This window comes from Pipistrellus hanaki (genome assembly GCF_964339955.1).
Source record: "Pipistrellus hanaki genome assembly, chromosome: 10".
NCBI lineage: Eukaryota > Metazoa > Chordata > Mammalia > Chiroptera > Vespertilionidae > Pipistrellus > Pipistrellus hanaki.
Genome location: NC_140512.1, coordinates 16868184 through 16886806, shown reverse-complemented (window position 1 = coordinate 16886806; position 18623 = coordinate 16868184). Strand labels below are relative to the sequence as shown.

The 18623-nt window shown below is 45.5% G+C and overlaps 1 protein-coding gene across 4 annotated transcripts in view; it reads right to left on the bottom strand.

The window, feature by feature from the left end:
- The window catches only part of SRPK2 (SRSF protein kinase 2), a 166049-nt gene that overhangs the window by 13213 nt on the left and 134213 nt on the right, over positions 1-18623 (bottom strand). For all 4 annotated transcript variants that reach the window (XM_084897824.1, XM_084897825.1, XM_084897827.1 and 1 more), the window contains 4 exons: positions 9316-9481; positions 7507-7532; positions 5900-6146; positions 4860-5342 (listed from right to left, as the gene is read on the bottom strand). In XM_084897824.1, the coding sequence (XP_084753950.1) occupies positions 4860-5342; positions 5900-6146; positions 7507-7532; positions 9316-9481 (922 nt within the window). The remainder of the gene's footprint in view (positions 1-4859; positions 5343-5899; positions 6147-7506; positions 7533-9315; positions 9482-18623) is intronic.

Genomic DNA, 18623 nt, shown 5'->3' with positions numbered 1-18623 from the left:
CCCCGAAGGAGGCGCTGACGCCGTGGCACCCAGGGCAGCGGGGCCGGCCGTGCTCACTGTCCACAGGGAGGGGGGCGGGGCCGGCCGTGCTCACTGTCCACAGGGAGGGGGGCGGGGCCGGCCGTGCTCACTGTCCACAGGGAGGGCAGCGGGGCCGGCCGTGCTCACTGTCCACAGGGAGGGGAGCGGGGTGCCCGGCCGTGCTCACTGTCCACAGGGAGGGCAGCGGGGCCGGCCGTGCTCACTGTCCACAGGGAGGGGGGCGGGGCCGGCCGTGCTCACTGTCCACAGGGAGGGGAGCGGGGTGCCCGGCCGTGCTCACTGTCCACAGGGAGGGTAGCGGGACCGGCCGTGCTCACTGTCCACAGGGAGGGTAGCGGGACCGGCCGTGCTCACTGTCCACAGGGAGGGCAGCGGGACCGGCCGTGCTCACTGTCCACAGGGAGGGCAGCGGGGCCGGCCGTGCTCACTGTCCACAGGGAGGGGAGCGGGGTGCCCGGCTGTGCTCACTGTCCACAGGGAGGGGAGCGGGGTGCCCGGCTGTGCTCACTGTCCACAGGGAGGGGGCGGGGTGCCCGGCCCCCAGAGCAGACACAGCCCCACAGGAGGGGCCCGAGGACGTGGAGAGGCTCTGGCTAACGGTTTAATCCTCAGGCTGTGGACCAACGGGGCGGGCAGACTCGCGTTCCCTTCCTGCTGCCTGCCCAGTGCCCACTTCCCTCTTTATAAAAAGGCTGATCACCAGGGGCCCCATCAAAGGCCAGATCTGCGTTCAGAAGAAACACAGGAAACTCAGAAATAAGAAGGAAAGCAGCCCACAAAAGGGACAAGGTACACACTGAACAGAGAATGGGCTGAAAAGGCAGTTCCAGGAGAAACATAAAATGCTGCCCGGGTGGATGCATGGGCAGCAGGTGAAGCGGGACAAATCCTTGAGGCCTCGGTCGGAGAGGTGGCAGGCAGGAGACCCAGGTCTGGGGACTGCAGAACTGAAGTAAAATCTACGTCCCCAACACCTGTATGTTCTAAGACTCAGGGACAAGGAGGGAGAGGGAGGGACCACCTCCCCGCACCCGCGCACGCACAGATGCGCACGGGGGCGGGCAGTGTCTGGCCTTAGACCCAGGGCTCCCCCTGCCCGTGGCGGGAAGGGCCTGCTCCAGGGACAGGCGCTCACCCCCTGGCTCCGGCGTGCAGACCAGGACCACCTCACAAACGGCACTATGGAATTTACCTTAACATGTGGTTGTATAAAAACACAGAGAAGGTAAAAGAGAACTTTCTTCTGAGTACCTGACTCTAATAGTAAAAAAGTAATTTAAACATTTACACAATGGAATACTACACAGCTGTAAAAAAGAAAGAACTCTTGCCACCTGCAACAGCACAGATGGACCTGGAGAGAATTATGCTGAACAAAAAGCCATTCAAACACAAGTCCGATCATGCCCGCTGCACAGTCACACCCCTGTTACTGCCACCAAGGAGTGGAGAGTGGGCACAGAGAGATGGGAAGGGCAGCGGCCCTGCGGCCATTCCTGATAAACTGGTCTCAGGGTGACGCTGTGTTCCCTCACCTGAACCATCCTAAAAACTAATAAGATGACAGCCAGGGGGGCCTCTGAGTGACAAAACAGCCGTCATCACCGAGCTGCAAGGCTCTATTCTAGGCCCAGATTGACACTTATTTCATTCATTCATTCATTCATTCATTCATTTTAAATCCTCATGCAAGGCCATCTTCTCCATTGATTTCTAGAGATTGAAAGGGGGGAAGAGAGAGAGAGAAAAATATCGATGTGAGAGAGACATATCAATTGGTTGCCTCCTGCACATGCCCTGACCTGGGGCTGGAGAACCTATAACCAGGGTACATGCCCTTGACTGGAAATCCGGGAATTGAACCTGACACCCTTCAGTCCATGGGCCGATGCTCTAACCACTAGGAAAAGTCACAATGATACTTTAGTTTAAAATATCTATACATGGGAAGTATGAATGTCCTCTTGATATGCAGATTCAGTTCCAAATGCACGGAGCAAAACTAGGAGATTTAGTGCCCAAACCTGACCCATTATCTGTTCCAGGTGCTGTCTTGGCACAAGAAACAGCATGAACAAGAAAAATGAGGTTCACCCACCACACCCCACATTAGGTAACTCATGTACTGGCTGGGAGTACGGGCAATAAAGTAAACAGAATGAGTCACACACCATGTCAGGTGGCTCTATATAATGTGAAGAAAAGCAAAGCAAAGCCAGGAGCTAGATAATGGAGGGTGTTCAGAGGCGGTCTTTCCTGAGATGGGAGAGGCCTGAGGAAAGGAGGGAAGGGAGAAGCTCTAGGCAAGGGTGGTGGAGTGCAAAGGGGCACCAACAAACCTGCTGGTACTTGTGAGGAACTTGAGAACAAAGCTGGTGTGGGAGGTGCAGAATGAGCACCGGAAGTAGGCCCAGGCGATGCTGGGAAATGACAGGGAGGGAGCAGCCAAGGAGCAGCCGGCAAGGAGCTGTACGGAGCTGTAAGCATTCGAGCTGTACCTCTGGGGCATGCTCATCGGAGGGATGAGCTTTAACAAGCTCTCTCCTTGGACTGCTCTCCAGGGAATGGCTAGGGAGCGAGAGCAAAGTGAGACGGCAGGGAGGGAGCCTGTGTTAGTTACAGCAGCCTAGGCAGGACTGACAGTGACACGGTCACTATTAGGTGAGAGGAAGGATCCAAAATATACCAATGAATTAATTTCCAGGGAAAGCCGACACAACCATCTGCCCCAGGTCGCCGCCCCTCGGCCATGATGAGCCAGGGTCTAGTCTATGGATCTAGCAGCGAACAACCCAAGAGGAATCCTGCCTCCTCTCCTCAACCTTCCAGAAGGAAGTCCAATTCTTCAGCTGGTATGTACGTCTTCCCTCAGACTTCCCACTCTGGCCTGGTTCTTCTTCACCTACGCTCTGCTGTAATAAAAAGGATCTAAGCAAGTTCTAAATAAAGCTTGTTTCTCTTGCCTCCTATTCATGAAGTACTAAGTGGCACCCCTCAGCCTCTAGATCACACCCCTTTCTTGCAGGAAACACTTCCCATGGGGGGAGGGGAGAAGGGTGCAGGCCCATGGTTCTGAACAACCAAGCCAAAAACCAAAACAGAGTACCTCCCATCACATGACTGGAGGAGGAGATCCTGTCCCTGCTATGTCCCTAGAATTTGACGAAAGGTCTGTTTGATAAAAAGAGGCTGGGCTCAGAAAAGAAGAACTTCGCCCTCACCGGGTTGGCTCGGTGGATACAGCGTCGGCCTGCAGCCTGAAGGGTCCCCGGTTCGATTCCGGTCAAGAGCGCGTACCTTGGTTGCTCGCTCCTCCCCAGCTTGGGCCCTGGTTGCAGGAAGCAACCACTCGATGTGTTTCCCTCTCTCCCACTCTCTCTAAAAGATCAACGGGGGGGAAAACACAGACCTCCTACTTCTCCCCATCTCAGGCAACAGACAGGGTGCTGGGAACAGAATGCGTGTTGGACAGTGAAATTTTGATCGTGAATGGAAAACAGTGGGAGAAAGGAAAGAGTAGAATGTAACCAAATATCCCTGATGTGTTTGTTCATTACTCGACAAATGTTTATCTTAGCGTCAGGTTAGATGCTGAGGATATCAAGAGAAAGATACATGGCACTTCCAGAGAGATCTTACGTCCTAGAGAAGAGAAAGATAACGGAGAGAACAGTGCCCTTGCACGGAAGGGAAGCTGACCGGTAGGGAAAGAGGGGAACGGGATAAGGCGGGCAGGGAACACAGGACTTGTGTTTGAGCTGCTACCTGACCAAACAACGGAAGTTTGCCAAAAGCACGGACAACGGATAAACAGAGGAAACATTCCAGGCCAGCGGGAAGCACAGGCGAAGGGACAGAAGGACTGAACATGCCTGTGCACACAGGCGCTTGTTGTTGTGTCTTAAAAAAGGGGGCGAGGCTGTGCCACACTGGTGCCCAGCAGTCCCGGCAGAGTGGAAGGAGCCTGAGAGTGAGGAAGAAACGCAGATGTCAGCTCTTACTTAGATGAACCTACAGCCCAGGTGAAGGGTCTTGTAAGCACCTTTAAAAATTCTGCTCAGAGTAAAGCTAACCGGTCAGAACGTGTTTGGCAAGGCGGCTCTGCAGGCCCTCCCCCCGGCTGCAGCGGAAGGGCTGAGAGCTGGCGGGGCTACCTGCAGGCTGGCTCCCCCGCAGACTGTGTGTGTGTAAACACTTGTCAGCAGAGGGAGCAGAGGTTTGTGAGGCCAGAATGGAAACCAGCCATGGTGCCCAGGGTTTGCTTACTGAAATCCCTTGGCAGGTCAAGGCAGGGATGTGTCACGTGGCATTCACTCCCGAGTAAGGTTTGATATAAGTCGTCATCACATTTAAATCCTTGCCACTGCCTTTAAAATGGCAACAACCAAGTCCTCTAATCAGGAACAAGTGTCAAAGGAAAGAAAGCCCTTCTCAATCGGACAAAGAACAGGCGCCTTCCTCTTTGAACAGAAACAAACCAAACCAAAAACTGAATATTACAGATGGAAGCACAAATTATAAATTAAACTACACATTCTAGAAAGCTACAGCTATAAGTTCTTAAACGTGGAAGGTTCTTAGATGATGTCATTAAACATAGAGAGAATGAGACAAGCTCAGAAATGGATCTGAGACACAGAGAGCAAGAGAAAGTGGCCCAGAGTATACTTTATGGGACATTAGTTACTCACGAGTACACAGACAAAGTGGAAGTGGTTGTGGCACACAGACCTGGGCTTCCCCCTCCAGCCAGTTCCCTCCTCTGTCAGTGTGACTCCGTCCACGGAGGCAGGGACCTGACGGGGAGGGACACTTACTTTTTGGCAAATCCCCAGTGCTGGAGGCCGAAACCGTCCTGCTCCTGTCGTGGGACGGGCTGCTCTCCTCCGGCTCGGTGAGCGGGGATCCGTCGGAAAGTGCAGAGCCACAAGCCACAGGTTCTAAGGGCCCGGGGGACAACGACGTGGGGAACTCTGGAAACGGTGACTCGGGGATTTTGTGTCGTCCATTTGGCAATTCACCATTGAATTGTTCGTAGGAGCTGCTGTACGTGTAGTCACTCTCTGCATTGGGCTCGTCCAGGTTATACTCCTCAGGGTTCGGGCAATCTTCATCATCGTCGTCTTCATCATCCAGCTGCTGCTCCAGCGGGAACGGGCCGTTCTCAACGTGGCCGTTGGTTTTGGGTAATTCTATCCACGTGGGGTCTATGTTCTCGAGCTCCTGTTCTCCATCATCTTCATCCTTCTCAATGTTTTCTTTCTCAGCATCTTCTTTCTCTTCCTGGTCCTCAGCTTCTCCTTAAAAGGATGAGAGCGGAGAATTAGAACTCGTTAACCTCCTTACCACACTAATCTCCTCCAACAAGAGAGAACTCTCTATGTGCTTAACGTGTGCGCTACACAGCAAACAGCGCGTGGCTCTCAGGGTAATATCCCCAGGTTTCCCAAATCCTAACTTGCATTTATTAAGTAACTGGTCTTCTCTTATTAGAAAGAGCTCCAGGGGGGAAATGATCTAATAGTTTCATTTCCATTTCTACCGTCGCCTGTGTAACCCTCAGGGAAGGTTTGTGGATATAGAGTCCTATTAGGTAAAAGGTTAATTACAAAATAAAAGACAATCATCAGCATGACAGAGACATGGAGTTTCTCAAATATTTCCCATGTTTTAAAAAAACTTGTGAAAATATTAACATTTTCTGGCATCCATTTTACAAATGAATTAGCAGACAGTTCCCCATCTTCCTGAGTGAGGACTTAGAGAGAACCCTCCGCACATCTGCAGCAGCACGGCCCCCTCTGTGGGGCCCGGGGAGGGTCCCTCTTAGCGAAGCCCCTTCTTTCGGGCGACTGACCGTTGTCCAGTGCAGGCTCTCCCTCGGCGGCCTCCTCCAGCGCTGCTGCTTTTAGCTTCACCTCTGGGCGGTATTCATCATCTTGCTCATTAGAAGGTACAGCTGATGTGACATTTTCTTCTATTATTTTCCTTTCAGCTTCGCGCTCCAATTCTTCTATTTCCTGCAGGCGCTTTTCCAGTAACTCAGCCTGCCTTTTCTGCTTCTTTTTCAGTTTTTTCTTTTTGTTTTTGGAGATTTTTCCTATCTACAGCATGGTAAGAAAATACCACAGGTCAGTTTGCTTCTTTTGAAAGCACTATGCAATAGTATAAATGCTGGCAGTATAGCAAATACCAACAAAGTCTGTTGTCTTCTTTCAGATCGTATTCAATTAAAATCACATGCCCAGACATGGGATCCACCTGGTGGCTAGGGTTACAGTCAAACCAGAAAAAAAGGAACCAATATCAAATAATGGGTCCTACCCTCAGAGGATATAGTTTAAGTCCAATTAAGTCTTTTCCATTCAAACTCTGAGAAGTACTGAATATGCTGAGATAACAAGCAGCACCTCTTGCTAGTTTTATGTGCTGCTGCCAGTATACAAAGTAACAAAAGTCCCCTCTCCCTGCTGCCTCACCACCTTGCCTGCCAAAAAAGACAGGCCTGCCAAACAGGTGTTTCATTCACAGGTGGTCAACAGCTCTGTATGTGTTTGGGTCTCACACACTGAGCTGTTATCAACACCAAGGCTGCATGAATACAGGAGGTGAGCCCATGAAGTAGAGGAAGAAAGAGAAAATGCCTCCAATGATAGGCATCTAACTTGGAAACTACCAGCCAGGAGAGCCTCCAGTTTTCACAGACCAAAGCAAGCTGCTCCAGCCGTGGGGAGCTGTGGAGAGCCGTGGAGAGCAGTGGAGAGCCGTGGGGAGCTGTGGGAGCAGCACGGCTCTCCTCTTCCACTGGGACTGCCATTCCCAGCTGAGGGCTGTGGCAGTTGGGATTCCTCTAAACTCTGTAGGTGATGAGACAGATATTCAATCGTCCCCTGGACCCAGCTGGGGTAGGGGCTGCTGGGCAGGGTTCATTTCCAGGCAGCCTGCTTCATTTGACTGAACACAGTGTTTTCACAGGACCACAAAAAAGACAACCACTCTCATATTTAACCACTAGCTAGGGGGGAAAAATTTAGAGCTGCATTAGAAAAACAGGTAACTTGGAAGCCAATGAGAAATAAGGAAAAGTGTTTTCAGAATAATCCCACTCCAAACTCTATTTCTATCACCTCACATTTCACTAAGCTTGGCAACAGCACTCCAGAAAGCACGAGAGGAAAATGAAGATCAAACTTGGAACCGCTCTATTTCTAAGTCTAAAATTCGGTTCAGCTTACCAAAACAGTTTAAGCCTTATATATGCAAGGATACACAGCATTTATAAACACACCTGTGTATTACATGACTATATATTAGGATATCTATGATTGAGAAAGGAACCAAAGCAATATATCACCAAATTCCCTCCACCAACCTCTACATGAAAAATTGTTGCAGAAAGAAACAAACTACTGTTACACTGTGGAAAGTCAGTAATGAGCAGTTGCTTTTAAAAATAGTACTTACAGGTTTTTGCTGTGGAGCCGTACTCACTAAAACAAAACAAAACAAAAATGACTGTTTAGAGGGAAATTGATACATATCCTTATTTGAATTGTAAAATGAGATAATTACTGCCTTTTAATGGCTATCCAACTTCAACAACTTAAAATACTAGAGCTTCTGTATCAAAGAGATCTAAAGAATGTTTACCATACTCAAATGAATGATTGGTTCTTTAAAATCATAGCAATAGCTGTCCAATATGGAACCATTTCTCTTATCTGAAATCAAATAGCCACTTAAAAAGTAATAAATAAAATGAAATGAAATAACCATTCATTTCAGAAATAGTCCATCCAACAGCACTAATAACTTAAGAATGGAGAAAGGTTCACAAAGGAAGTCATTGAACCAACTTGTTTCGTAAACAATGAGACAATCTAGATGAGATGTACATTTATGTTTGAAAATTATTAGCAAGTTGTACCACTAAAGTAAGTAAATATTGCAGCAAATATTTTAAAAATCAAATGATCAGACCTTGCCAGCCTCAAAAGCTTGACAGACTAAAAGGCTCCATGATAGTACCAATCAGAAAGGATATACACACTCCTATGTTCATAGCAGCACAATTCACCATAGCTAAGCTAAGATTTGGAAACAGCCTAAATGCCCATCTGCAGATGAGAGGATTAGAAAACTGTGGAACATCTACACAATGGAATACTACGCTGCTATAAAAAAGAAGGAACTTTTACCATTTGCAGCAGCATGGATGGATCTGGAAAGCATTATGCTAAGTGAAATAAGCCAGGCAATGAAAGAAAAATACTACATGATCCCACTCATTTATTGAAAATAAAGAACATTATAACCTGATGAACAAAAAGATAGACAGAGGCAGTAAAGCATCAGACTGTCAAATTACAGCGGGAAAGCAGGGGTGTGTTAGGGAGGGGGGAAAGAGATCAACCAAAGGACTTGCATGCATGCATATAAGCACAACTAATGGGCACAAGACACTGGGGGTGGGTGGGATGAGGGAATGCGACAGATGGTAGGGGAGGCTGGGGGAAGGTCAATGGAGCAAAAAAGGAGATATATGTACTACTTATGTAATACATTAAACAATAATAATAATAAAAATAAAAACAGAGGCAAAAATAAAATGGCTTCATGGTATAGAAAAATACTGATGGTAGAAAATAAGATTCAGAGGTGCTGCATCTCCCAAGAGCCCCTGTGAGTCACAGGGATGCAGCCCTGAGTCTGCTCGCCTGCCTGACTGCATGGAGCACACACACTGTGAGGAGAAGGTGAGAGAACAGTCAACCCCTCACTGCCACCTTTATAGTCAGGGAAAAATAGAAATTAAACTTGATATGCCAATTCTCAAGTCACTTGGGTCTTTCCCTCCGTCCCTGGGGTCTGTAACTGATTCCAAACCCACTAGGTAGACTCTGACTGATGTAACTATGCTAACTGGAGACTAGGAGGCATGCTGACAAGCCTGAAGCTAGAAAAAACTCTGTTGACTACATAATGGCTACGTAAGACCTGCTCCTATATATTCTTCTGCTGAGAACTGGGCAACAGAAGGAAATGTGCAAAGGTAAGAACTGAAATGACCTTTTAAGGGAGAACAAAGTTAAGAATTCAAACGTGAAAGTGTAATTTGAAGCATCTTCCTTCTGAAGAAAAAAGGTCTAGTTATTTCTCTCCATCAGATTCTTACGAAAGATCCTATCATGTTCACAGCTGCCTTCAGTGTGCAGCTATGCAGGCTCTCAGTGTTCCCGGACTGACTGAGACGAAGCTGGCTGGGACCCTCACCTGCAGACCCTGAAGGAGGAGGAGCACCCGCTTTCTGCCACTCCGTGGCCTCGGCTGCCATTCTTCGCACGTACGCATCATCCACACACATCAAGATGTTTTCTGGCTTTATGTCAGTATGAATGATCTTGCATTTACTGTGTAGATAATCTAACCCCTGAAGTACCTGATCACAACAAAATCAAGAGAGGAGATAAGTTACTTATACCTTTATTAGTCAACATTTACTTGTAAAATAGGTAATATTATCACAAGACAAAAAAGGATATTTAGTAAAAATCTCCTCCCACCCAGCTCTTTCCCACCAGCAACCAAAGTGTATCATTCTGGGGATAATTTATGCTCATGGAAACAAATACATCTATATATACATCTATATTTACGTTTTTTTAAAAAGACTTACTGATTTTTAGAGAGAAAGGAAGAGAGAGAAAGAGAGAAACATTAATGTGAGAGCGAGACATCAATTGGTTGCCTCCTGCATGCTCCCCACCAGGGATCAAGCCCAAAAGCCAGGCATGTGCCCAGATTAGGAATCGAACTGGCCTTTCGGTGCCTGGGAGCCACACCAGCCAGGGCTACAAATACTTTTATAATAACTTTATTGAAATGTAATTTAGATACCAAACAATTCACCCTTAAAAGTGTATAACTCAATGGTATTTTGATGTGCAGCCATAGCCACTATCTAATTTAGAGCACTTTCATTACCCAAAAAGAAACACTATACTCATTGGTAGTCATTCTCCATCCCCTCCAAAATCCTCCAGCCTTAATCAACCACTAACTTAGTTACTATCTTATTCTGGACATCCTATATAATAAGAGGTAAAATGCAAATTGACCCTCATGCCCTCGCACAAGATGGCCACAACTCCCATGTGGTCAAAGATGGCCGCCACAAGATGGGCAGAAGGTAGTTGTGGGTGAACAGGCCAGCAGGGGAGAGCAGTTGGGGGCGATCAGGCTGGCAGCCAGGCGAGCGGTCAGGAGGCAGCAGTCCTGGATTATGAGAGTGATGTCCAACTGCCATCTTGCATCCGGACATCCCCCAAGGGTTCCCAGATTGGAGAGGCTGAGGGACACCTCCCCTCTCTACCCCCACCCTCAACACAAATTTTGTACACCAGGCCTCTAGTTTTATATATAAGTGAAATCATACATAGTGGTCTTTTGTAACTGGTTCATCCATATACAGCATGTATCAATGCTTCATCTTTCCTTTTCATTGTTAAACAAGGTTCCACTGGATATACCACATTTTGTCTAGCCATTCACTCGATGGACATTTGGGGCTTTTCCACTTTTGGACTGCTAAAAATAAAACTGTCATGAACATTCACATACAAGTTTCTGTGTGGGTATATTCTTTTATTTTTCTTGGGTATATATCTAGGAGTGCAACTGTTGGATCTTAAGGTAACTCTATGTTCAGCCCTTTGATAAACTGCCAAACTGTTTCATATAGTGGCTACACCACTTTCCATTCCCAGTGGCCACGTGTGAGGGTTCTGATGTCTTCCTCTTGGCTAGCACTTTCTCTGTCTTTTTCATTTCAGTTACTGTAATGGATAGGAAGGGTATATCGCACTGATGACTAATGATATGCATATATTTTTAATACTGCAGGAAAGGAGGTCAAAGTTTTTCTGGACTTACTTCTACTGGAGAGGAATTTTTTCAATTATTTCCATAAGCAATTATTTTTAAAATACAGATCGTGTTCCGATAAATTAGAAATTCAATATGCTCAATAAATATTAACATTTTAAAAAGATCATTAAACCATTTTAAATCACTTAGGGGTCTTGTCCACAATAGACAAGTGGGGGAAAAGATAAGCAGAAGATATATAATATCACCCAACTCTGGAAAGTTCACAGCAAAAACCAACACTCTGTCTACCTTGAGTATCTGGTTAAACAACCTTAGCAGACAGCACAGCACCGGGAAGTGAGGGTACAGAGATTTCAAAAAGAGAAAAGAGAAAGACCTGTCTCTCAGACAGGATGAAAATCCCTCATCTAATTTTACCCCCCTTTTGTAGCCACACACTATACTATGTGTTTGATACATAGCAATAAACAAAGTCCCCTGGCTTCATGCGCTTACACAGGCCTCATGTTATCAGAGAGCTTACTGCTTCACGCCTGGGGAGAGAGGGGTAGGCCAAGAAGAAACCAAGTTGAATCATGGGCACAGTAAACACAATTTAGTATGTGGAAGTGTTCCTAGTAATAGTACCAGTAAATGTCAACACTTATCCTAAAAGATCTTTTCACCACCTTCTCATCCTCAAATAGCTTTTATCTTTCTACCTTAGGTCACTCACATTCTCAGGTTGTTTCACCCCGTGGGAAGCTACACCCTACCCTGTTTCCCCGAAAATAAGACAGTGTCTTATATTAATTTTTTCTCCCAAAGTTGCACTAGGTCTTATTTTCAGGGAATGTCTTATCTTTCCATGCGTTAGGTCTTATTTTCGGAGGATGTCTTATTTTCGGGGAAACACGGTAGGTACAAGTTCATGAGAGTCACTATCTAAATATGTTCATATGAGTTCCCCATGACAATGAGGCTATCCAGATGAGCAAAGTGTTCTCAGCAAGAATTTAAGAGTCCAGATTTTTTAAATGTTGCTATTGCACACAACTGGGTTAACTACTTTCATTAAGAAACATAGTTTGTAACATCTGACTATGAAAATAAGTAAGACTTCACCATTGGAACAAATTAAGTTAATTAAGATTATGTAAGTCATTAAAGGAAAGAAAAAGGTTAAGAGATGAAGCTATCTGAGCTTCCATTTTTCATATCTGTGAAAGGGAGGAATATATCTATTAGAAATTTGGTGAGAATTAGAAAAAAATCTGTGGAAATCATAAAAAGAAGGTCTAGTTTACAGGAAGCTCAAAATAAAGTGACATAACTGAACTGAGCCGGAAGACTTGAATTATTGACTATATAACTATAACTTGACCAAGTCATTTCTTAAACTTCTCCAGTCTCAAGTCTCCCATGGCTAATATGAATGGGCTCTACTTGGTATTCTCTGTAGTAATAAAGTTACAAAATCTGATTCTGCAGTTTCTTTTCATTCTAGATTACTATTTTTTAAAAACCTTTAGCTGTAAGCTAAGAAGAATACGTTTGTTTGTTTGTTTTTAAATGCCATTTCTGTCCTAAGCAACTGAGGTTTAAAGCAATAAAACACCCAAGAATCCAGAATCCAACAACAATGGCAAATCTTACAACCATTTATGCAGAATTACCATGATGATGGGGGGGGAAAAATAAAAAAATAAAAAAACCCAAAAATCTATGAAGCAAGCTTCATGCTCAAGGATAGATCTCCCCCTGAAAATTCTGAAAAATAGTTAAAAGGAGCCTTTACTAATTTCCCCTCTGTTGCCTTCATTTGTCAAATCTTAAGTGTTTCACTCTTGCCTTAAAAAACCACACATACTTGGCTTCAGCAGCAGGAGGCAGCAGAGGCAGCACAGACCCTTGGGCTGCTTTGAAAGCTGAGCTCCATCTAACCACAGATGGGCCAGGGTCAGGGCTGCATCCACTAAGGGAGCCCACATACCCTGCCGGAGCAGGGGCCAGTTTTCTCCACAGGAGTCAGGCACACAGGTCCGCAGCAACACAGAAATGAAGGCAGAGCCCAGGGCTGAGAGCAAGAGAAGCCCCAGGTCTCAGTCAGCTACTACCTACCCAATGGCTCAGAGCAATTCCCTTCTCTCAAGTTCAGCTATAAAATGAGGAGTTTGGTCAAGACTGCCTCTAACTTTTTTTCTATCCACCTATGAACCATGTCAGAGCTCATCTGGCATTAGCAACATAAATCTGCTCCCATCCACTATGGCCTGTTGGAAATAGAAGGTGAGAGTAATGTAAAGACTTCTCTCAAAGGCATCTATCTCCCTGGCCCTGCTCATGCACCACCCAGACTGATGCTGTCCCCAAAATCCTAAACTGCAAAGAGAAACAGAATGAAGACTGCAAGTCAAGATGGCAGCGCAGGTGAACACGGTACTCACCTCCTGCCACAACCACATCAAAATTATAACTAAACTACAGAGCCATCCTTCAGAACCACATGAAATCTAGCTCAATGGAAATCCTACAACTATGAAATTAAAGAAACTACAATGAGACTGGTAGGAGGGGCAGAGATGTAGAACAGGCAGGTCCCACACTCACGTTAGATAAACATTGGATGGGGTATCTTGGCTGTGGAGGATCCCCTGAGGAGCAAGGGTTCCCAGCCTCACACCAGGCTGCCCAGCCCAGGGATCCAGGGCCAGAAAGAGAAGGCCCTATAACTTCAGGCTGTAAAAACCAGTGGGCATTGAGGCCGAGGGAAGACATGGCTGCTGGAGTCCCAGGTAGTTCCTCTTAAAGGGCCTGCTCACAGACTTACTCAGACTCACTCACTCTGAGCTCCAGAGCTGGGGCAGCAGCTTGAAAGGCACTACAGACATACAGAGAGGAAATGAATTCTGCAACATCAGGAAAAGAGCTGGAGGTGGGTCAGGGCAGCTTTCTCTAATAAGACAGAAGTGCTGGCAAAGGCCCATTGTTCCTTTTCTGAGACACAACTTGTGGGCCCACCCCAAGCACATTCCAGTGGCTTTTCCACCCAAATGGCCTCTCTTGCCTCATGCTTTAGACTTTCCTAAAAATCTCTCAAACAACATCTGGCCTGGTGAACCCCACACCTCTTGCTACCAGCAGCCCGTCTTAGTTTGCAATCTGACCGTCTTAGTTTGCAATCTGACTTCCAAGCCCAGCAATCTGTAGATTGCTCTGTAGCTTGCGCCAGGTGGCTCCAGAGCCAGCATGTCCTCAGATGAAGATTAAAAAAAGAAAAACACATAAAAATATGAACAGCAAAATGTTAATAAATACGTATCTCTTCACAATCCTATCTAATAAGAGTAATATGCAAACTGACCATCACTCCAACACACAAGATGGCCGCCCCCACGTGGACACAAGATGGCTGCCCCCACATGGACACAAGATAGCCACCACAAGATGGCTGGCAGGGGAGGGCAGTTGTGAGCAATCTTGGGGGCGATCAGGCCTGCAAGGGAGAGCAGTTAGGGGTGACTGGGCTTGCAAGGGAGGACAGTGGGGACAATCGGGCTGGCAGGGGAGTAGTTAGGAGTCAATCAAGCTGGCAGAGGAGTGATCAGGGGGTGATCAGTCTGGCAGGCAGAAGCAGTTAGGGGCAATCAGGCAGGCCGGCAAGTGGTTGAGAGTCAGCAGTCCTGGTTTGTGAGAGGGGTCCCAGATTGGATAAGGTGTGGGGTGGGCTAAGGAACCACCCCCTCAAATGCACAAATTTCATGCACTGGGCCTCTAGTTACATATAAAAAACAAAATAAACAGAACAGAAAAAGACTCATAAATATACAGAATATTTTGGTGGTTGCGAAACAGATTGGGGGGAAAGAGGGCTTGGAGGATGCATGAAAAAGGTGAAGGGATTAAGAATTATAAATTGGTTGTTACATAATAGTCATGGGGATGTAAAGCACAGCAGACGGAATATAGTCAATAATCTAATAACTGTGTGGTATCAGATGGGTACAGTATCAGGAGAATCCCTTAGAAAGTTCTATGTCTAATCACCAGGGTGTACACCTGAAACTAATATAGTATGTATGCAACTATAACTGAAAAATAAGAAATGATTTTAAAAGAAACAGAATGAGAACAATTTTCCAAATTATTTTATGACTCCGGTCACAGCTCGGGGACTTTCTTCCTTCCCACCTGAACAAAGGACACAGTACGGAGACTTCGCCTGCCTCCCCTCGGAGGGGAATGCCCTGCGATGCAGCTCCCAGGGAAACCACCAGGGGCAGACGAGCTGGCAGAGCGGAGCGGAGCACTTCCCTGGGACAGACTTCTTGTAAGTGTGGAGGTGACACCAAAGGGGTTCTCTCCAGCCCAGAATCTCTCTTACTAGGTAACTAACACTCCCACTGGCTTTCTCCTCCGAAGACAGACATGAGGCAAAGCCTACAAACTGCCTCTGACAAGCATGACAGTAAGCAGAATGGAGAAGTATGGAAAAGAGCCGGATACTGAAACCAGTCTCAGTAGACACTGTCCTTATCCACCTTGGACTGAAATGGGCCCCTGCTCCTTGCTCTTTTTAAACAGGGACTAGTGAGAACTGATGAGAAAAACCAGCAGTTGTACTTGTGAATTCAGTCAGGACGAAAGGTAAGTCCTCTGTGCCCTGCATTTAGACGCAGAGTAATGAGCTGGGAAAGAGGCTTCACTACCTGGAAATATGTCACCATATTTCTGAGTTGAAGACCCGACATTTTGAGAATTTTAAGTTAGTACAGAATCACGTGTACCACCACACCAAACAATTCCAAGATATCAATGTTTACCAACTTAAAATTAATCTTCTGAGCTAAAATTCAACAATACTGGCCTGACCATAATGAATGCATTGATGACTAGGAGATGTGAAATAATTAAAATGGCAAATAAATACTAAGTGTAGATACTGTGGCTCAGGGACTGTTGAGTCAGCCTGCTGGCAAAGCCCCAACCCTGACAAGCCCATGGGATCGCCACCCCAGAGGCAGGTTTGAAAAGTGCTGCATTTAAAGTCCCCTTACATAACCTGCAGCACATATTACAAATTATAAATTACCTGTTAAATAAAACCCAATGGCTGTACTTTTAAACAATCTAATTGTCAGCTCTATTAAGGCAAAAAAATAAAAAGACCACTCACTACAAATAGAAACCTGAATGCACACCTTCCATAAAGACATGCTACAATTTGAAATGCTCCCAAATCTTTCTAGGCAGACATTTCATACCCGCAGTTGAGCATGGAAGCAGAGGTTACACCACCTGGATTCGGACCTTGGTGCCCGCATGTTAACTGTGGAGCCTGGGAAGTTTTTATCCTGTGAAAGGCCTTCTGTAGAGTGGACATAACAACTGTCCTGACCTCCTAAGGCTGTGATGAGGACTAGACAGCATCATACAAATAAAGAGAACTTACAACAGTGAGAGCCTAAAAGAACATAATCAATATTAGTGACAATCATGGTGACAGCATAAGAGAATTTAAAAATCTGGTGACTTTGCTAAAATACTGGAAAAACTAGCAGTTAGAAAAGTCACCAAAATTCGGGTCCTGCTCTTAACAACCTTCATTTAATGGCAAGTAGTCCTTCTTTACCAGGTTTCTGTAATGGGCAGTAAATTAAACCATAAAGTTTAAAAATGTGAGATGTCAGCCACCCTTTCAATTACATAAGAAAGTCAAAGCTATGTTTAAAGAACAGTAAGACGTTTCAAGAAAACTGTACCACAAATAACAAATACTGCCAACAAGCACCATTCTTCTTTCAGTTTCAGAAATAAAAAACATAAAACAGACCTCAATAAAACTGATTTAAAAAGAAAAAAAGAGAAATGAAAGCTGTGGGTCAAACAGACAACCACAAGACTCCATTCTTGAGGCCAGAGAAGCAGCCTGCGGGGACGGGGGAGGTGCCCGCTGCCGCACACAGCATCCTCACCACAGGCTCCAGATGCCCTTCTCTGGCGGGGCACAAGCTTACCGTGGCTGAGTGAGGACAGCAGAGACCTGAACAAAGGACTGATAATGGTGTCAGTATAGGAAACGCTGGAAATGTGATTGTCATTGCTTTTAGAAAGTGTTAACATTTACCTTGAAGCCTGTCAAATCATAGGTCAGTCAAATCACAAAATCAGATTAAGAGGAATATACACTTCTTCTTTCACTTAAGACATTTCTTGATCACCTATTACATGAAGGAAGCGGCGAGAAAATGTGACATGGATACATGATCTGTACCTGCGTGATGCTCACAGTGCAGATGGGAGACTCGAGGTCTGCTCCCAATGCTGGATGCTTTCTCACTTCCTTGCCCCTCAGAATTCATCTCCACAACAAAGCCACAAATTATATATCATCATCCCGATTTCACAAATGAGGAAACATACTCACAGAGGCTAAGGAATTTGATCCAGGTCACTAAACAGTTAAGTGCCAAAGTTAGAATTTGAAATTAAGTCAAGGCATGTACCCATTGTACCTTCCTCTCTTCTAGAGGTTCTCAGTGATGGGGAATCTCGCCTCCTAGAGGATATGTGATAACGTTTGGAGTAATTTTTTAAAAATATATATTTTTATTGATTTCAGAGAGGAAGGGAGAGGGAGAGAGAGAAACATCAATGATGAGAGAGAAACGTTGATTAGCTGCCTCATACACACCCCCTACTTGGGACCAAAACAGCAACCAGGGCATGTGAATCAAACCCGGGACCTTTCAGTCCATAGGCAGACACTCTATTCACTGAGCCAAAACAGCTAGGGCCAGAGTTAATTTTTAATTGTCAAAACTGAAGGTGGTAGTGGCTGGAGGTGGGTAGAGTCCAGAAATGTAGTCATAGGACAGGTCCCTACAACAGACTTATCCAGTCCAAAATATCAACCCTGTGCCAGGGTTGAGAAACTTTGGCTTATAAGACCCAGCAAGCATTAGGAAAGAACCAAATGCAGGCCACAAGCATCCTGAGGAGGGAGAACACACCACTGCTAACTGGGGAGGTATGAGAAGCCTTCATCACAGAAGAGGTATTTTGGTTGAGTCTTTAGCTAAAACATGGGTACAAAAGAAAGCAGGAGCAGCCCAACACAAAGGGAAGGTCAAAGATGTGAAATTAAAAAAATAGCAAGGCAAGGACACTAAAATATCTATCAAAGAAAACTAGTAAAAATTTATGAATAAAAAACATGGTAAATGAGCACGTTATTTACAAATGCTTTGGAACATCTTTAGATATTCTTAAGAAATTGTAACTTGGTTGACTCCACGGGGGAAAGTGAGTACCTGAAAGACATATTTTAGAGCAGTTATGTATACTACCTATATAAAAGATTAATTAATTGACAAAAATTTACCTTCCAGGACATAAGAGGTGAATCAGGGTTTGTAAGGGGGAAATATGGGCTGACATCAGATGGCAGAAGAAAGAAGAACAGTGATTTAACTCTTATTGGACATAAGCCCAGTACAATTTCAAAGTTATTACCTGCTCGGCAAACCAGTAAAAGCCTGAGCTCCAACCCAGACTATCTGGGTTTGAATTCCTGCTAGACCACTTAATCCTTCTGAAGTTACTTCCTGACCACGGCAAGTTCTTTCGCCTTTCTATGCCTCAGCTGCACTTACATAAAATCAGGAGAGTAAAAATACCTATTTAATTGAGTTACTATGAGGATGCAATGA